At 42.4% G+C, this 19,667-nt stretch overlaps 2 protein-coding genes across 6 annotated transcripts; one reads left to right on the top strand and one right to left on the bottom strand.

Annotated features, from left to right (window-relative positions):
• Positions 1-312: 312 nt before the first annotated feature.
• On the bottom strand, positions 313-8,499 carry LOC306888511 (uncharacterized protein). 4 transcript variants are annotated; one of them, XM_079446865.1, is made up of 3 exons: positions 8,251-8,306; positions 3,903-4,788; positions 313-1,302 (listed from the first exon to the last, which is right to left on the bottom strand). In XM_079446865.1, the coding sequence occupies exon 2, from the start codon at positions 4,755-4,757 to the stop codon at positions 3,906-3,908; it is 852 nt and encodes a 283-aa protein (XP_079302991.1). In that variant the 5' UTR covers positions 4,758-4,788; positions 8,251-8,306; the 3' UTR covers positions 313-1,302; positions 3,903-3,905. The 4 variants fall into 4 exon arrangements, with proteins under 4 accessions (XP_079302991.1, XP_079302990.1, XP_079302988.1 ...); XM_079446862.1 differs by lacking the exon at positions 313-1,302 and adding an exon at positions 2,674-3,093 and having other exon boundaries at positions 8,251-8,378; XM_079446863.1 differs by lacking the exons at positions 313-1,302; positions 8,251-8,306 and adding exons at positions 2,674-3,093; positions 7,008-7,147.
• LOC306888513 (hepatoma-derived growth factor-related protein 3-like) lies at positions 7,698-13,079 on the top strand. 2 transcript variants are annotated; one of them, XM_079446867.1, is made up of 6 exons: positions 7,698-8,073; positions 9,061-9,137; positions 9,210-9,348; positions 10,102-10,236; positions 10,819-10,956; positions 12,195-13,079. In XM_079446867.1, the coding sequence occupies exons 1-6, from the start codon at positions 7,990-7,992 to the stop codon at positions 12,222-12,224; spliced, it is 603 nt and encodes a 200-aa protein (XP_079302993.1). In that variant the 5' UTR covers positions 7,698-7,989; the 3' UTR covers positions 12,225-13,079. The 2 variants fall into 2 exon arrangements, with proteins under 2 accessions (XP_079302993.1, XP_079302994.1); XM_079446868.1 differs by having other exon boundaries at positions 7,813-8,073; positions 12,198-13,079.
• The last annotated feature ends 6,588 nt before the right edge of the window (positions 13,080-19,667 follow it).

The raw sequence follows: 19,667 nt of genomic DNA, 5'->3' as shown, positions 1-19,667 counted from the left end.
TACTCACGCTTTATTCAGTACTCATATTATTCTGTACTCGTGCTTTATTCAGTACTCTCGTTATTCTGTACTCGCACTGTATTCAGTACTCTCGTTACTCGGTACTCGTGCTGTAATCAGTACTCTCGTTATTCTGTACTCTCCTTATTCTGTACTCACAGTTTATTCAGTACTCTCATTATTCTGGACTCTCGTGATTCTGTACTCGTGCAAGTTCAAGGTGGTACTCCAGGAAAACGAATCTACTCAATAGTGTAAAGATCACTTCAAGAATGAACAAAGTGGCATCAATGAATTTGAATGTAGGTGTTTGGAAAAATGCATATTTTTTATTTATTGTTATAATTATTATTTCATACTACTTAATTCAAACCAAATAAAATAAAGAAATTTGAACTGAAAACAGAATACACTATTTTTAGGTGTGCATATACACTTACAGAAAACTGTGTGTTCACACTTTAAAGATGTGTCCAATTTGCAAGGTTCTTTAATCAATCATAAACTGCCAGTATTGGCTAGTGAGTTGATATGTGTTCCTTGCCATAGTAGATTTTTATTTCTAAACCTGTTTACAGCTGTGAAATATATTACTGCTGGAGTGATGAGGTTCAGCCTGACGAAATTATGATGAGCTATCTGAGCAGTTTTAATGAGAGCTGATTAAGTCATGTATGTTAACAGCTGAGCGATGACGTGTTTATGCTTTAGTTTGTGTCGAGGCCCAGCAGGACACTGTTCTACATCTGAAATCAACAGATGGGGACAGAAGTTAAATCCACATATACAGAGCATAAAGCATTAGCCGTTCATTTCCATACACAGGAGATCACGTGAGGAAAACATGAGTAACAACAAGCATTTCACTAGATAAACCTGATGATGAGAGCAGAACACATCTGCTTAACTGTCCTTCCAATTTTTCCCCATAGCTCTTCTCTTATACACATGTAAAGATGAAAGGTATAAAGGTCAGATTAAGGTTGTCTGGCTACATGATCAGTCTCAGATGACGATGGTGTTACAGTGAGGATGATGATGATGGCCAGAGCAGCGGCTCTATTCAAATGCACAAGCCCCCAGTGCAGGAAAATAAGCACCTGTCATGCGCCAAGCCAAGTGTTAAGTGCAGAAATTGTGGAGGCCGGCCGCTGTTTCCGCAGGCTGGCGTTTGGGTGGCAGTGCGGCGGGAGCTGAGGGGCATCATGGCAACTGTTATTTACTGGTCGTCTGCCTCATTTCCCACAATTCAGTCTGGCTGCATTACATGTGCTGAGGGGCTGAAATCCCTCCGTGTCGAGGCTGCAGGGAAAAAAAGACGACAAACATTTAGATAATTTATTCAGACTGTGTGGCGTCGTCCTCTGGCCACGATGATGCCGTTCCCTCTGGTGCGGCTCTGACACTGGGATTAACAGCAGCGTAAAACTAACTTCACATGAAGGCACAAACACATGCACAGGCCCGCTGCATTACCTTTTTTTTACAAATATGTAATGTCTCTGAGAAAATGACACACTTCACTCAAATAATAAACTTAAAATCACCTCTTCTTAGTAATCTAGCACAAACAGCAGCATAAATGAAACAGAAAAACATTTTTGTACATTTTTGTACAAATGTGTACAAATACACATTTACAATAAATGTATGAATAAACAGCAAATGCAAAATTCATATATATCCATTTGGATTCATATAAGAACTGTAACTGTAATAATTCATATAATAACTCCAAGAACTGTATCCATCCAGAGTGAGGAAAGGGCTCAGAAAATAACTCTAGATCCCTCACATCCAAGTCATACACTTTTTGAACTTTTGCCATCTGGCCGGAGCTACAGAGCCACAATTACCAGAACAGCCAGGCACCAGAACAGTTTCTTGCCCCAGGCAATCGAACTTATGAACAGTTAAATGCCACCCCCCCCCCCCCCCCCCCCCCATTATGCAATAACAATGTGCAATAACCTTATATTTATTTGCTACCACCTCCATCCTTTTACATCCCTGTATCTCCTTTTATTCTATCCCATTCTATCATCTATTGGACAACTGTATATACAATCATTTATGTTTCAGTTATTCTTTTCTTTTTCAATTTTTTGTTTATATTTACATATGTGTATTTTTTTTATTCTGATCTTATTTTTATTGTCTGTGTGTCTTGTTGTCTCTGTGAACTGGAAGCTTATGACACTAAAACAAATTCCTTGTATGCACAAGCATACTTGGCAATAAAAGCTCTTGCTTCTTCTTCTTCTATAATGTGTCAGATTCATTTATCAAATTATTTCTTGCCTTTTGTTGCAATCGTAGTCATTTATAATTGGGTCTTCATCTCCACCTAGTGGAGAACTGAGGAATCACCGTTACAGTTTCAGGACTGGTGGGGCCATCTTTACAAACTGTTCGATAAACTAATGTCCTTAAAATTAAAAAACAGAAATCCATGAATCAATCAGTCTGTGAGTAAAGGCCACCTGCTGGTTCCCATGTACACAGACTGTCTCCTGCGCTCATACTGCAGTGTGTTTGCAACACATCAGCTAGAAAGAGTAAAGGAGATTCCCCACCAGTGTGAGAAAAGCACTAATATATATATATATATATATATATATATATATATATATATATATATATATATATATATATATATATGAGTAGTCAAGTCAAGTCAAGTCACATTTACTTATATAGCGCTTTTTACAATGCAAATTGTGTCAAAGCACTGCACAATATCAAAAAAAAAAAAAAGGAAAATAAAGTGTCAATAAGTTTAAATAGTGTCTTTGCAATAAGGTCGGCGATATCGCTGGAAATGAAGCGTCCCCAACTAAGCAAGCCAGAGGCGACAGCGGCAAGGAACCAAAACTCCATCGGTGACAGAATGGAGAAAAAACCTTGGGAGAACCAGACTCAGTCGGGGGCCAGTTCTCCTCTGGCCAAACAAACCAGCAGTTCAGTTCCAAACTGCAGCAAGTCAGATTGAATGGGCTCAGCTGGGTCCAGTGGTCTTTTCCGATGGCTGTCTAAGTGGCGGGGTCCAATGGGGATCTGTCTCTGGCGTTCATCCAGGTGTTTGGCCTCTGCCTACGATCAGGGACACATACGTCATCTCCCGGCGCTGATCCAAGTCCATGCAATATAATTAAATCTAGCGTATGATTAAAACGATGAGTGGGCCCGGTGACGTTTTGCTTGACTCCAAAAGAGTTTATTAGGTCAGTAAACGCAAGTCCTAACGCATCATTTGTATTATCAGCGTGAATGTTAAAATCTCCGACAATTAGCACTTTATCAACATTAACTAGTAGATCTGAGAGGAAATCTGCAAATTCTTTTAGGAAATCTGTATATGGCCCTGGCGGTCTATACACAGTAGCCAGAGCAAGAGATAGGAGAGATTTCTTTTGCATATCTAACAGTGTAACATTAAGCAGAAGTATTTCGAATGAGTTAAACCTCCTGTATCCTGTTTTCTGAGTAACATTGAGAATATCACTATATATTGTTGCCACACCGCCGCCACGACCAGTCTGACGGGGCTCATGTTTATAACAGTAGCTTGGTGGAGTAGACTCATTTAGAAGCCAGGTTTCAGTCAGGCAGAGTACATCAAAATGATTATCTGTGATCATTTCATTTACAATAACTGCTTTGGGTGCGAGTGATCTAATGTTTAAGAGCCCAAGTTTTAAAAATTGCTTTTGTTCATTTATTTTGCGTTTTTCTGGTTTAATCACGGTCAGATTTTTTCTAGATCCTGCATTGAATTTATATTTTGACCTCGCTATTCGGGGAACAGACACAGTCTGTATAGATTGGACAACGCAAGTACTTCTATCTTTTAAGTGGGTAGAACAAAAGTCGTCATAGCAGTTATTTGAGAATTGGCTTACTAGTCAGATGGAGCGTAGCGTCCTGGAGATGTTGTCCGACAGGAGTTCCGCTCCGACTCTGCTGGGGTGCAGGCCATCAGCACGGAAAAGCCTAGGACGCTCCCAGAAAAGATTCCAATTATTAACAAAGAGCAGTTTCTGTTCTTTACACCATGACGATAACCATTCGTTTAAAGCAAAAAGTCTACTGAACCTTTCGTTTCCTTGTCGATACGTGGGAAGCGGTCCTGACACGATGACCGTCGCCGCGGGCGATGTGCTGCGTACCGTCTCGATCAGGCTCCTGTAGTCCCTCTTCAGTGTCTCCGTCTGCCGCAGCTTGATGTCGTTGGCCCCCGCGTGCAGCACGACAGCACCGATGTTCTCGTTGCCCTTCAGGATCGCAGGTATCTGCGCAGAAACATCGAGAACACGTGCACCGGGGAAACAGTGAGTGTGCACTTTACCTTCAGCTGACGTAGCACGGACGTGCCGGACGATGGAGCTTCCCACGACCACAGCATCGCGTTCCGTCTCGCGGAGGGGGGCGAAGCGGTTCCGGGTGGAGATGAAGGACATCTGGGAAGATCGCGTTCTGGGTGCACAGGGTCTGTGCAAAGAAACACACGGAGTAGAGGTGGTGGGGATGTTAGAAGCGTGTACTTTACCTTCAGCTAGCGTAGCATGGACGTGCCGGACAATGGAGTCTCCAACTATCACAACGTCGCGTTCTGTCTCGCGGAGGGGGGCGAATTTGTTCCTTGTGGAGATCTCGAAGACAGGGGGGGGAGAAGTCGTCACCCGAGGCCTGGCTCGCGTCCTCCACTGCTGCAGCACCCAGGGTCCGTGGTGTCCCGGCGCCGGAGTGAAGGACATCTGGGAAGATCGAGTCCTGGGTGCACAGGGTCTGTGCAGAGAAACACACGGAGTAGAGGTGGTGGGAGTGTTAGCAGCGTGCTGTATACTTACCCCGGACTTGTGAGTGTCAGCCCGGGATGTTTCCAGCGCAGCTATCCGTTCCTTCAGTTGGGCATTTTTCTCTTCAGTTGGGCGCTCCACGTGTTGTTACCTATTAAATATTGTTACGGCCATGTTTACAGAAATTAACTGACAGCGCAGAAGCTCTTTCATGAGATTTGAATTCTCTGCTGTAAGACGACCTCATGCACAATACAGCGTACTGATTGGATCGCAAGACTTCATTCTCATGAGTAGCTAATACTGAGAAAAGCTCGGAAAACTGATGATGCAGACGCGCGCTCTCCAGCTACGGCAGCAAATCACCACTGCAAATGAACATATATACATCGCTTTTCGTGATGTTGGTTCAACTTTTCTTTTTGAACCGGAAGAACGAAATTGCTCCAAAAAAAAAACAAACAAAAAAACACTTTTCCCTTAATAATAGACAGAATGAGTGCTATTGTTGTTTTCACTGACGTGCAACCTGTTCATTTATGCTAACATCTCAAAAAAAAATTTGGGTTTCATGACCCTTTAAATCAAAGTAGTTGCTGTTTCTGTGAAATGACTGAAATAAACTCATTGAAACCATGAAGAAGTCTGTGAGCAGTTAGTTAACAGCTCCAGAGGATCCCATTACTCTGGTAAGAGTGAAAAATTATGAAAAGAAACGCTTCTGTAAAAGTCTTGGATGTGATCAGAAGGTATTGATGAAGAAGCTGTGTGTCAGTGAGATGCTAACCCTACAGGAGAACAACACTGTTATCAGCAGATCCATCACAGAGAGTATCTGCTGGTCAGAGACATCAACTCCTGCTGTAGGTTAGAATTAATACAGTGGTACTGATGAATGCTCATGTTAAATAAAACAAATATTGTTGAAAATTCTCAAATGGCAACAACTGAAGCATTAATTCACTGTAAAGAATGAATGTTAAACTGCTGAAGAAAAATTCAGTAACACATTAACGAACACTTTATTTGGCTTAACATTTAATATTGTTTTACTCATTAAGGAATCGGGTAAAGGTAGACAGTAATAGCATGTTGATGTCTCTTTTAAACGTTTAATATTGTTTGTCCTCCACAGCTTTAGGAGTATGGTCTGTCAGGAGTGGATGAGAATCACTAAAGCTCCAACATTCAGACATGATCGAACCTTAATATGGGATTTGAGTGAAAATATTCTCTCCATTATGATGTTTATTTGGTGGTGGTTCTGCATCTGTTCAATCCTAAAGACCGTGACTGATTTGCTCTTTACATTCTTTTTGTTGCTTTTGTAAACCATTTCTACACGAAATGAACAGTTCGATCTCTATGTGAAAATGAGTTTGATCTGAAATAAGCCTGTAAATCTCAAAAGTTTCAACAGTTTTTTCTGCAATTATTACATTTTAATTTACTGAAAGTTAACTGGCAATAACAAATCCTGAAGCGTGTTTACATGAACAACAAAATGCAGAAACTGTGACAATGCAAGAAAGACACATTTACAAATCGCCTGGTAATTCCCTGGTTTTGACATTTGGGCCGTAAGCAGACACGTGTTGAACACAGTGGAGACTGTAATCTGGGTAATGGGCAAAAGTCTAGTTAATTGCTGACTGTATTGTTCTTAAACTGTTTATGATATTTCAGAGGTAAAAGAGCACTGTTGAGGGTGTGTTAGCTGTCATCAATCATTACGTGCAGTGTTAGATTGAGATTGTAAACTCACTATCAGTCAGTCGCTTTGCTTTTACATCCAGGAAATGTCAGCCTTTTGGTAACTGTGTGTTTGGAGAATATGTGTTTAGTAGGAATAATCTCAAATGCAAAATCATCTTTTTCCTGAACTTTTGATTTGAAGTCCATGAATAGTCTTTATTAGAGCTTTTTGTAAATATTGTTGCACTCAGATGCTGAAGTTGTGTTTGTTATGTGATGATTTGTGCTTAATTCCGAGTGTTTTGCAGATCCTCTGTCTGTGGACCGGCTTTCATGCGAGAAAACAGACAATAACAGGAGCCTACAGCTCGTTTACATACAGCTTACAGAATCTGCAAAATAAGATCTTTTACAAAAACAATGTTTACATACATAAAATAATAGCTGAATTTATAAAAATGGACCTTTTCATAAGTTTACATTTATGCTTAATTTCTTAAATACTGTCATTACCTAGTTTTTTTTGCGATGGTTCCTTGTTTGTCCTGTTGCTGTTCTTCTGTAAAATCCTCCAGGTCCCACAAACTCTCTGGTTTTCAACATCTTTTGCAAAGTTGAACCCTTTCCAGCAGTCACTGTGATTCTGAGATCAATCTTTTCACACTGAGGACAGCTGAGGGACTCAATTATTACAAAAGCTTCAAACATTCTCTGATGCTCCAGAAGGAAACTAAATGCATTAAGAGATGGACTATATGTATTTACATAATATTTTGCAGATTTAAGGTGCATGTAAACCTTTGACCACAACTGTATAGTGTTACTGAAATGAAATCTCGTTTCTACAACACATTCGCTCTCATCAAAAGCGTTTCTTGTTGAGTATTGTGCTTGTTAATATGCAGGTTTGTTGACTCAGTAAAGCACATGCACACATACAGACAGACTCTCAATCTGTTGCTTTGGCCTTTAATGATCCTCCACAGCCTCCACACCAGCCTGCTTCTCTTGATGAGCACATCTGTAACCCCCAACCCTTTTTATTTTAACATTATTAGATGTAAATTTCCTGTTGGAAGAATATATTTAGGAGCCTGTCAGAATGAAACTCTTGGCTTAAATATTGATCTTTGAAGGACATTCTGTAAAGGAGATTTTTATTGCAGTTCTGGTTCTAATTGTATTTGTTTCCCCTTTAAAAATAAGCTCATGTTGAATTGAAACACGTGCTCTGTGTGTTTTTCTGCAACAAAATGACAGAATAAAAGTAGGAAATAAAACGTTCCCTAAACATTGCACGGCGAAAGGATCGGGCTGTAGTGTTTAAGGAGGAAGAAGACGAGAGAAGAGGTGTTTCTCCAGGCCCTTTCTACTCTTTCATTATTTATTTCCTTATTAACTGCGATCAAAACATTGATGGTCGATCATCTGCCGCTGAGCTCGACGCCCGCGGAATATCGTGCAGTATTTGTCGTCGGTGAGTGTGTGTGTCGCTATGGTTCGCCCACGGCCCCGGGAATATAAAGCTGGAGACCTGGTTTTCGCCAAGATGAAGGGATACCCGCACTGGCCGGCGAGGGTGAGTACGAGCAGCAGCCGAGCGGAGCGGAGCGGCGCGGAGGCCGTTACCGGAGCGCGGAGCGGCCGCTGCACACACGGGCCGAAACCGAGGCAAAGCGAACATAATACTCCGTAATGCGTCGGTAAATCCTCCGACGCGCGAATCGAGAGCGACAAAGCCTGCTTTTGTGCCTACCGTCAGATGATCCGCTCGCTCTTGTGTTCGGGGCTCTGCGTTATTTTAGGCGTTTATGGAGTGTTTGGCTCTCGGGACGGGTCCGGTTCGGGGGTGTGTTGGGTCTGTTGGTGTGTGTTTTTGCCGCTGATGGGGTTATTGGGGCAGCAGCTGTTCCTCATCTGGGCCGGGAAGCGCCCGTTTGGCCTGCGCCGGAACCGAACCGGTTCATTCAGAACCGAACTCCTCCGAACTCGAACCCGCGGCAGTGCGGAGCGAACCGTTGCGTTCCGCGCCGTGTGTATGTGCGTGTGTGTGTGAGTGTGAGTGTGAGAGAGATGATCTGGGCCCAGAACAGCGTTTTAGCTTCATTTCGAAAGCAGCTCACCATGTTCTCAGATCAGTCTCTGATAGTTCTGATGATTTGTGCTACCCAATCGATAGCGAAAAATGCTACCCATCAGATTGTGCTACAAGCACCTTTTTCGTGTGGTTTGAAGCTTTTTTAATGTCTATAACTAACCTAACCCTAAACCTACTACCCACCCATACCTACCTACTCTCACCCTAAATTTACCCTTTAAACAATCCAAATATATTTTTGGTAGCACAATCTGATAGGTAGCATGTTTCGTCGGTACACCAGATCCACAAAGTGCTTCTTTGAGTTTTACAGAGACGCATTCTTAAAGACAACAAGCGTGTAAAGCATCTATAATGTGACTGGACCAGAGGCGATTTGTAGAATTAGGGATTAAAACCTGTGTAAAACTGTCATTCAGAATAATGTTCCTGATTAGAGTTTAACTGTGTTTCCTCCTGATCATTTAGATTGACGAGCTGCCAGAGGGAGCCGTGAAGCCACCAGCTAACAAATACCCCATCTTCTTCTTTGGTACCCATGAGACGTAAGTCTGGAATGTGTTTGTGATTCAGCGATATGTATAAAGCAGCAATAATCAGCGTGTGTGTCTCCACAGTGCCTTCCTGGGCCCTAAAGACCTGCTGCCCTACAAGGAATACAAAGACAAGTTTGGCAAGTCGAACAAGAGGAAAGGGTTTAATGAAGGCCTGTGGGAGATCGAAAACAACCCTGGCGTCAAATTCACCGGTTTCCAGGTGAGTAGAGTAGCAGTGTGAGCCCGTCTGACCCGCACCTGTGTCCGTCTGACTCACACCTGTGTCCGTCTGACCCGCACCTATGTCCGTCTGACCCACACCTGTGTCCGTCTGACCCGCACCTGTGTCTGTGTGACTCACACCTGTGTCCGTCTGACCCGCACCTGTGTCTGTGTGACTCACACCTGTGTCCGTCTGACCCGCACCTATGTCCGTCTGACCCACAACTGTGTCCGTCTGACCCGCACCTATGTCCGTCTGACCCACACCTGTGTCCGTCTGACCCGTACCTATGTCTGTCTGACCCGCACCTGTGTCCGTCTGACCCACACCTGTGTCTGTGTGACCGCACCTGTGTCCGTCTGACCCGCACCTGTGTCCGTCTGACCCGCACCTGTGTCCGTCTGACCCGCACCTGTGTCCGTCTGACCCGCACCTGTGTCCATCTGACCGCACCTGTGTCCGTCTGACCCGCATCTATGTCTGTGTGACCGCACCTGTGTCCGTCTGACCAGCATCTGTGTCCGTCTGACCCGCACCTATGTCTGTGTGACTACACTTGTGTCCGTCTGACCCGCACCTGTGTCCGTATGACCCACACCTGTGTCTGTGTGACTGCACCTGTGTCCGTCTGACCCACACCTGTGTCTGTGTGACCGCACTTGTGTCCATCTGACCGCATCTGTGTCTGTCTGACCGCACTTGTGTCCATCTGACCGCACCTGTGTCCGTCTGACCGCACCTGTGCTTCAGGTGATGCAGCAGCAGAGCTCGTCTGAGACCGAGGGAGAAGGAGGGAACGCAGCTGACGCCAGCAGCGAGGAGGAGGAGGGCAAGATGAAGAGCGACAAGGTCGCATCCAAGCGAAAAAAAAGCGCATCCTCAAAGGTACCTGAGCGGCTTTTGAACGTGTTTCTGTGAGTTCTGTGTCAAGATATATTTTATCTTTACAGCAGAATCATGCAAACATTGAGCAGCAAAAACTCCAGCAGGTGTTTAGATAGCATGGAGCGCACACACTGTGTGATGCAGTTACAGGATCTGATATTCAGTTGTGTGTTCAGTGATTATATGGATGAACGTGTTCAGTCGAAGTGATGCTGAAGGTCACTTCAGGCTCCAGGTCAGCATGGGGCTGAATATGCACAGGATCACAGTGAGCCGGTGTGTGACAGAGACGATAGGAAATGAGCCCATTATACTCCGTGTCTGAGGTCAGAGATCTGTTCTTCACGCTAATGACGTGACTGCATCCGTTCACCTAAGTCTGCATCTCTGCTGAAGCAGCCTGTGAAGTGAGTGTAGATCTCAGCATACCTCTTGCTGAGCCCTCGCTTAGCAACAGCTGTTGCCTAGAAACAGAGTCCTGTGCGCTCATAAACTGTATGTAGTGAAGGTTAGCGAGCTCCTAGATCGTGCAACAGCACAGGTGTGAGAATGAAGCCTGTTTTCACTCTGACCTTCTCCTAGATGTCATCCAAGCTGTCCAGGAAGGGTTCGGATGAAGATCTGGACAAGGATGGCAAAGACGAGCAGAAGAGCGGATCAGAGGCTGGTGACCATGGCAACAACATCCAGAACTCGTCAGACAAGACATGCAGTCAAGGGGTAAGAGCAATTAACAGGAGACGATCTTCTTAATTGGATCATCAGGGCACCTGTACTTCTACAGTGCTTTATACGGCACAGATCGAAGCAGCTGGACAGCGTTTATCAGGACAGAAGTGATGCTGTAATGCAAACGGCAGCGAGTTCATCAGAGCCTTCACAGAAATATACGGCTACTATGTTAAGACTTAAGACTATGTCTTACAGTTTTTTTTCAACTGCTTACACAAATTTTCTAAACTTTGCCTCTTGTTTTCAAAACTTTACACACAAATCCAAGAATTGCACACAAAATGCAAAACGCCTCACATCTCTTGCAAAATGAAGCGCTGCATTTAAAATATCACAAACACATCTCAAAAGCAAACATTTGCAAACACCTTTGCCGTAATATTAATTCCTGTTAGATTTTTGTGTTTCATAGAGAACTGTGTTGTGTTTTGCAAAAAGAGTTTTATGAAATTGAAACCTGAGTCAAAGGCTGAGAATTAGTGTCTGGTTTTGTAGATTTGGTGTGTGCTTCTGCTGCTTGAGTGTCAGCTTTCAGAAACTGTGTGACAAGTGAAGATTTTGTGTGGAAGCAGCTGAAAAAAACTTTAAGAACTAGTTTGACCAACTAGTAGGTAGCCAAGAGGTGATCAGACTTCCTTATTTGTATTCAAGTTAGACCATTCTCCCTTTTTATAACTGACTTTAAAAGTTTGAGTTAGACGACTAACTTTTTAAGACTAATCTAATAAGGCCCCCTATTTTCATTTATAATCATGTTATTATGCTTCATATATATATATATACACAATAACAGTGGCTAATAACAATCTGTGCTCACACTCCTGCCTCAGACCAGTGTGTGACGGAGGAGCATGGCGTCAGGGAGGAATATTCCTCAGCATTAGAGAGAGAGAGTGAATGAAGTCCATGTGTCACAGCAGAACAGTGAATGTGATTTCAACAAGTACATGTTCTTGGATCAACATCCCAATCAGAATTGAGGGATAAATGTACAGGAGATGTCTGTTTTAGGCTGAGGTTAGGTGCTTCTGCACCCTTGTTATTCAGCTATCCTTTCTCTCTGATTTAGGGTTAGGGTTATGTTTAGGGGCAGGGATAGGGTTAGGTCTATGTTTTGGACAGTCATGTAGTGTTCCAGGATCAACAAAAGATGTTAGATCTAGGAACGTGTCTGACTTGGCAGAATCACAGAAGAACGAGTGTCTGACGGCTGCTTTCTCTTCCAGCAGAATCTGTCGCTCCGGAAGGATCACTAGACCATCGTCAGACGCCGGCTCCTGACGCTAATATGTGATATTGTAAATGCATCTTATTACACTGATCGCTTGCAAACTCCCACACATTACTAACTGGTTCAGTCAAACACACACACACACACACACACACACGCAGATGACCGTCATTCCTCTCTGCTGTTTTGATTTAGAGTTTAGCTTTAGCCTCGGCAGCGGACGTTCAGATCTCTCAGTCATTCCTCTTCTGTCACGCTACAGTTTTCTTTCTTTCACAACGAACAAACACATTGTAGGTCAGACGTTCATCTGTTAAACGACATGGCCATCTTTCACGTTTTTACGTAATCAGAGAAAAAAGAGTGGAAACCGTAGAATCCGTATGAAGTATCGCTGTAACTCCATTTATCCCTGTACGTTTGATTTGGGTGTAGATTCTAGGACCTCTGTACTATTATCCCGATGCTAGAGGTACTGCTCATCTTTTTAAGACGTGAAATATCTGTTCGTGTGTCGTGGGTTGGTTGTTTTTCTAGTGGCATGCCGGCTTCTGTTTCCATTCCGTAGCTCCGTTCTCTTCAGATGTTCTTCTGTCTGTCTGTTTCATCAGACGGCGCCGATCTCGTCCTCTTCCCGATGGAAAACGTGCCATTGATTTGTTACCTTTTTATTTCTTATCTTTGTTTTATAAAGAATATACTCTATTTATTTTTGATGATAGTAGATGACACATCTGTGGTAAATTCACCAATGTGGTTTTGATTTCGTTCCAATTTTTGTTGCCCTCATACATGTTGCATTTTCGAAGTTTGTAGCTACATGTAAACTGTTTTTCCTGTTTATTGACAAGACTTTTACAGAATAAACTCATTGGAATGCAAGTGTTTTCTCTTTTCTCTGCCGTATCTTTATGTAGTAGTGCTCTGTTGTGCTAAAATGTCATTCTTCTGATCGCTTACAAACTCACACATTATTATCTGGTTTAGTCAAACACATACACACACACGTACAGAAAAAACCCAACGTCCAGGAAGCCCACGCAAACGACAGTCAGTCCTTTGCTGTTTGGATTTAGAGTTCATCTTTAGCCTCGGCGGCAGATGTTGTTTTTAGGGCTAAATGTGACCAAAGGTTGTTTTAATAGATTGAATCGTTCTTATTTAATGCATGAGAATTTATTTTTGGCTGGTATCTTCTGAAATGTTTAGCCTAAAATAATGAGACTGTCTTTTTGGGGGGCAGAGTTGCTTCCCAGTCATTTTGCATATTAGTAGTTTTTTCTGTAAAATGAGTTTTACACATGCGTTGATACATGACGAAGCTCGCTTATGTGTCATCGGCATAAGGGTAGGTATGTATGCCATGTGTGTATATAGATATGCACAAAACATGTTTGAAAATTAATTTGCTGTTTTTGATTGATTTAAGTGTCAGCTGAATTGCCTGTCCACCAGTTTGAATTTCGTTGCAAACATACATATTCACCAAATTTGGCTCAGATCATCATCAGGTGACCATGATGGCAAAAAGTTGTTTAATTCTTTTTGACATCTAATCATTCTCGATTATGGCATTCTTGATTATTGTTATAAATATAAATAGTAGACTATATCAAAACAAGTCTCTGGTAAAAAGCCCTTGTTTCTAGAGCATGTGAACACATTAAGGGTCACTCATCAGAGGTGTATTTTTTATTTGTTTGTGGAACTGTGAGTGAGTGAAGTGTGGCGACGATACTCAGAATTTGTGCTCTCCATTTAACCCATCCAAGTGCACACACACACACACACACACACACTTCATGCTCAAGTTCATGATTAGCTGAACTGATTCACAAGTCTGAAAAACAATCACACCATGTTTTTTGGTTCTGCAGTTCATCACAAGGATGAAGCTGATCCACTGTCTGAGCATCTTCAATGTTCTCAGGAGAGCTTGACGATGTCTGATAGTGAAGTCCTGAAGCGCTTGAGTTCTCTGTAGTGAACACTCGTTCACTTCAGAACACCAATTCACTTCTGTTACAATCCCTGGTCTAGGTCAGAGTGTAACATAAATAACACAACCACGTCATCTTAATTGCTCACTTTATTTTTTCTTTCCTTGTTTTCTTATTCGTTTTTGTTGCAATTGTATCCACCTTTCTCGACTGAGATACACAATATATTCAAAACATACGAAAACTAAATAATCTGAAGCAAAATCTTCAGGGGTGAGCTAATGCCAAAATAATAAACATTCGTCGTGGAAGTCGTGGCCTAATGGTTAGAGAGTCGGACTTGTAATCCAAAGGTTGTGGGTTTGAGTCTCGGGCCGGCAGGGATTGTAGGTGGGGGGAGGGAATGTCCAGCGCTCTCTCCACCCTCAATACCACGACTGAGGTGCCCTTGAGCAAGACACCGGACCCACAACTGCTCCCCGGGCGCTGCAGCATAAATGCTGCCCACTGCTCCGGGTGTGTGTTCACGGTGTGTGTGTGTTCACTTTGGATAGGTTAAATGCAGAGCACGAATTCCGAGTATGGGTCACCATACTTGGCTGAATGTCACTTCACAGATCAAAATAAAAGAAAGTTCAATCAAATACATACAATTTGATACAATCAAATTCCCTATCTGCCCAATAAACAGGAGAAAAAGGCCTACAAAAGAAACAAGGCACTTACCCCCCTACTGCCCACAACACAGTTAAGAACTTACAAACATGGTCAACAAGACATCAATGTCCTATAGGCTCACACAAGTCAATGAGGACAAGCAACACTCGGCTGGAACAGAAAACACACCGTCACAACCACATATTCACCAGCTAGCACAGTATCACAACAAACAATCATGAGCAATCGCTACAAGAGGCAGAGAGCTCCCTCCAGTGGAATGCCAGGGAATTTATAGTCCAGGCCTCTTCTCCAGTCAAACCACCAGCAGACTCCCATTATATCCAGGACCAATCCTAAAAAGGAACGAGAGACAACAGCAACAACAACAGAACCAGCATATAATGCATTAAGGCATAGACGTAACACTTCAGAACACTAATTCACTTCAGAACACCAGTTCGCTACAGAACGCTAGTTCACTACAGAACGCTAATTCACTTCAGAACACACGTTCTGTCACTTACTTCAGAACACTCGTGCGCTTCAGGGGGATTTCACTAGTTGGCACTGCAGTCCTAGAAATGCCATTCTCGGCAGAATCTCTACAGTTTTAGTGTGATTTTATCTAGACAGATGTGTAGCAATATTAAAGAGAGCAGGAGATAAGTTAGTGTTATTCTGCATTATTTTATACAGTATATTATATTATATACAATAAGAATCATGCTGATAAAGTCAATCAATGTGCAGAAGGCACACGTGATCGATCTGAAATCACTCAAGCTGCCACACATCAAACCAGTCTCTTCTCATTCTTCATGCAGTATTTATCTCGTAACGCCTGTGAGACTGTAGATGTCCGATTCTTCTGTGCTTCTGCTTTTCCTTCCAGTTGACTGTATTTGTGTGACGTGTTGCTGCCCGAGGCTCAAAATGCTGCTTTAGAGGATAAAAATAGATTTTTATCCACACACACACCTAAACATACTCTCCTCTCATACTGGAGCACACACACACACACACAGATAGACAGTGGGATCACACACACACACACGACGTGTTGGTCCGGAGTCACGTGAGGGCTGAAGGGAGAGCAGTGCTGTCACATCACATTCACTCGCTTCACTGCAGCTCAATAATGCCACACACACAGAGAGAGAGAGACAGTGGGATCACACACAGAGAGAGAGAGACAGTGGGATCACACACACACACACACACACACACAGAGGGAGAGAGACAGTGGGATCACACACACACACAGAGAGAGAGAGAGAGAGAGAGAGAGAGAGACAGTGGGATCACACACACACACACAGAGAGAGAGAGACAGTGGGATCACACACAGAGAGAGAGAGACAGTGGGATCACACACACACACACACACACACACACACACACACAGAGAGAGAGAGACAATGGGATCACACACACAGAGAGAGAGAGACAGTGGGATCACACACACACACACAGAGAGAGAGAGAGAGACAGACAATGGGATCACACACACACAGAGAGAGAGACAGTGGGATCACACACACACAGAGAGAGAGAGAGAGACAGACAATGGGATCACACACACACAGAGAGAGAGACAGTGGGATCACACACACACACACAGAGAGAGAGAGAGACAGACAATGGGATCACACACACACAGAGAGAGAGACAGTGGGATCACACACACACACAGAGAGAGAGAGAGAGAGAGAGACAATGGGATCACACACACAGAGAGAGAGAGACAGTGGGATCACACACACAGAGAGAGAGGGATCACACACACAGAGACAGTGGGATCACACACACAGAGAGAGAGAGAGAGAGAGAGACAGTGGGATCACACACACACACACAGAGAGAGAGAGAGAGTGGGATCACACACACACAGAGAGAGAGGGATCACACACACAGAGAGAGAGAGATCACACACACAGAGAGAGAGAGAGAGAGAGAGAGAGAGAGAGAGAGACTTTTAACCCCCTTTATTTTATTATTCAAACAAGTTTATGGGTTAAAAAAATAAAAATAATTCACAAACATACATTACAAAACACAAAATACCAAAACCAAACATATTTCACCAATTAAAAACTAAACTTCCATCTTCAGTCACAGACACTAATGCCTCTCTCACACCCCACCTCCATTCAAAAAAAGCAACATTATCAGTGTGTTGGTAGTATGTATACTCAATGATCACTCGGGATTCTATTAGAGATTTAAACATTGCCAACATATCAACATCCTTTCCTGCATTTTTACACTGATGAGACTTCAAAATGGCTAGCTTAGCTTGACCAATTAAAAAATTTGCAAGAACACATTGTTGTTGGCACGCCCTTGTATATCGATATCCTAAAATAAACAAAACATTATTATACAAAAACCCCAGTTTTATAATCAATCTTTCAAGTATTTCAAATAAGGAACCAAGTCTTGCACATTCAAAAAACATATGAAAAACAGTATCATGAGCATTACAATACGGACACAATAAAACCATCTCGTTAAATTTCGAGACTAAGCTATTTGAAGCTATAGCACAATGGAGTACTCTCCACTGAAGATCTCCACATCGCTTGGAGACAGGAGGTTTATATAATACTCTCCATGATGGATGTACTCCTTCGCAAACAGAAATCTTATCTCTCCATTTAGTATCTGGTCTTCCTTGCAACTGTCTAATATGTAAGGATTTGACACAAATATAATAAAGAGTTTTCTTTGCCACATTATGAAAAACCAAATCACCATATCCCTTCAACAATGTACTCGGATTCATCCTACTCTCAAATCCCATATCTTTAGGGATCACCTTCAGTTCAGGGAAGTTCTGAGGTAAAAAACCATTTACCAGGGCTGAATTTATAGAGGAAATTAATGCAGGGGGGAAAGCATCTTTAATACACTTAATAATCCTATCCACAGTTCTCAAGGATTTTAATTTAACCTGTGCCGCAAGTGACAGCACAGTTCTCCACTCACATTGTGTCAAATCAATCAAATCCATTACTTTACTAACCCCAGCATTTAATAACCGTGGAATAAAACAAGATATATTAGATGGTAATTTTATAAGGGGATTAAAAAACAAAGGTTCTGAAATCCCATAATGTACCTCTTCTGTTCTTGAGAAATAAAAATATTTCCATGATCTAATAACTGACATATAAAAATTAGGAAAAAAACATTGTGCCCTTTCCTCAAATAGTTTTTCCATTAAAAACAACTGTTTATCAAGGCCTATTCCACCTAGATCTGTTAATACAGACAACCCAAATGCAGCCCATTTTAAAGGAGCAGAACAATACAAAAGTCTCTGCAATGTTTGTAGTCTCATTGCTAATATTTTTGACTCTATATGTATTAATCCTTGACCTCCCTCTGCCACAGGAAGGTAAAGTATCCCAGGAATAAGCCAATGATGACCATTCCAAAAAAAATCCACAAAAGCTTTCTGAATGGTAATGAGCAATTCTTTAGGAGGATTTAAAACAGTGACCCTATGCCACAACATAGAGGCTGCCAAATTATTAACAATCAAGCACCTCCCTCTAAATGAAAGCTGCGGGAGAAGCCATCTCCATTTCTGTAATCTACCAATCACCCGATTTGCTAATCCCACCCAATTCTTTTCGGTGTATTGGGCTGTCCCAAAAAAAACACCAAGTACTTTAAATCCATCCTGAGCCCATTTACACTGTTGTGGCAAATGAGGTGGTCCTATATCCTCCCATTCTCCCAACAACAAGGATGCACATTTATCCCAATTAATACGAGAAGAAGTAGCTCTCTGAAACCTATCCAAACAAGATATAAGTTTAGTAACATCATCAGTGCTCCTAATCATCACAGTTACATCATCTGCGTATGCTGTAAGCTTCACCGGGGCTACTTCTGGAAAACCTGGGACACCAAACCCACACAGCTGTTTCCTCAGCATAGACAACAGAGGTTCAATAGAAATAGAATACAAAAGACCAGACAGAGGACATCCTTGTCTTATTCCTCTGGTCACAGGGAAAGGTCTAGTTAAAGACCCATTAATCCGTAACATACTGTAGATATCATTGTACAGAAGCTTGACAAGAGAAATAAAATAAGTACCAAAACCAAAAGCTTCCAGGGTCTTAAACAAATAATGATGGTCCACCCTATCGAAAGCTTTTTCCTGATCCAAAGATAGGAATCCAATGTCCAGTTTGTGTCTTTGTGCAACTGTAATCATGTCTCTGACGAGAAAAAGATTATCAAAAATTGAACGTTTAGGGACACAAAATGATTGATCTTCATGGATAACGTTTGTCATATATTTTTTAAGTCTATTAGTTATTGTTTTAGACAAAATTTTAAAATCAACACAGATCAGTGACACGGGTCGCCAATTTTTAAGGAACCCAAGATCTCCTTTTTTTGGAATCAATGTTACAACTGCCCTCCGACAGCTCAGTGGAAGTTTCCCTTGATTAAAACTTTCCAGAATGACCGCATACAAGTCCTCCCCAATCAAATTCCAGAAAACACGATAAAATTCCGCTGAGAGACCGTCTAATCCAGGCGATTTTCCAGGGCTCAACTCCTGGACGGCCAGAGAAAGTTCAGCAAAGGATATAGGATTCTCAAGGGTTTGTTGATCTTCCTCTGATAATTGTGGTAAATCACACAAAAGTTGTTCTGTTACAGCTTCATCGCATCTTTCAGCACAGTAGAGGTCCTCATAAAAGGAAAGAGCATGAGTACGGATTTCCTGCTGGTCAGTTGTCACACCACCCTGGGGTAAATTCAGCTTGTGAAAGTACTTCTGTTCTCTTGGTTTTTTTTCAAGACCAAAGAAAAATGCAGAGGGAGCATCCATTTCATTTAGC

Source organism: Barbus barbus, assembly GCF_936440315.1.
Source record: "Barbus barbus genome assembly, chromosome: 22".
NCBI classification, from domain to species: Eukaryota; Metazoa; Chordata; class Actinopteri; order Cypriniformes; family Cyprinidae; genus Barbus; species Barbus barbus.
The sequence above is the reverse complement of the archived record's forward strand: the minus strand, read 5'-3'. Positions and strand labels throughout refer to the sequence as shown.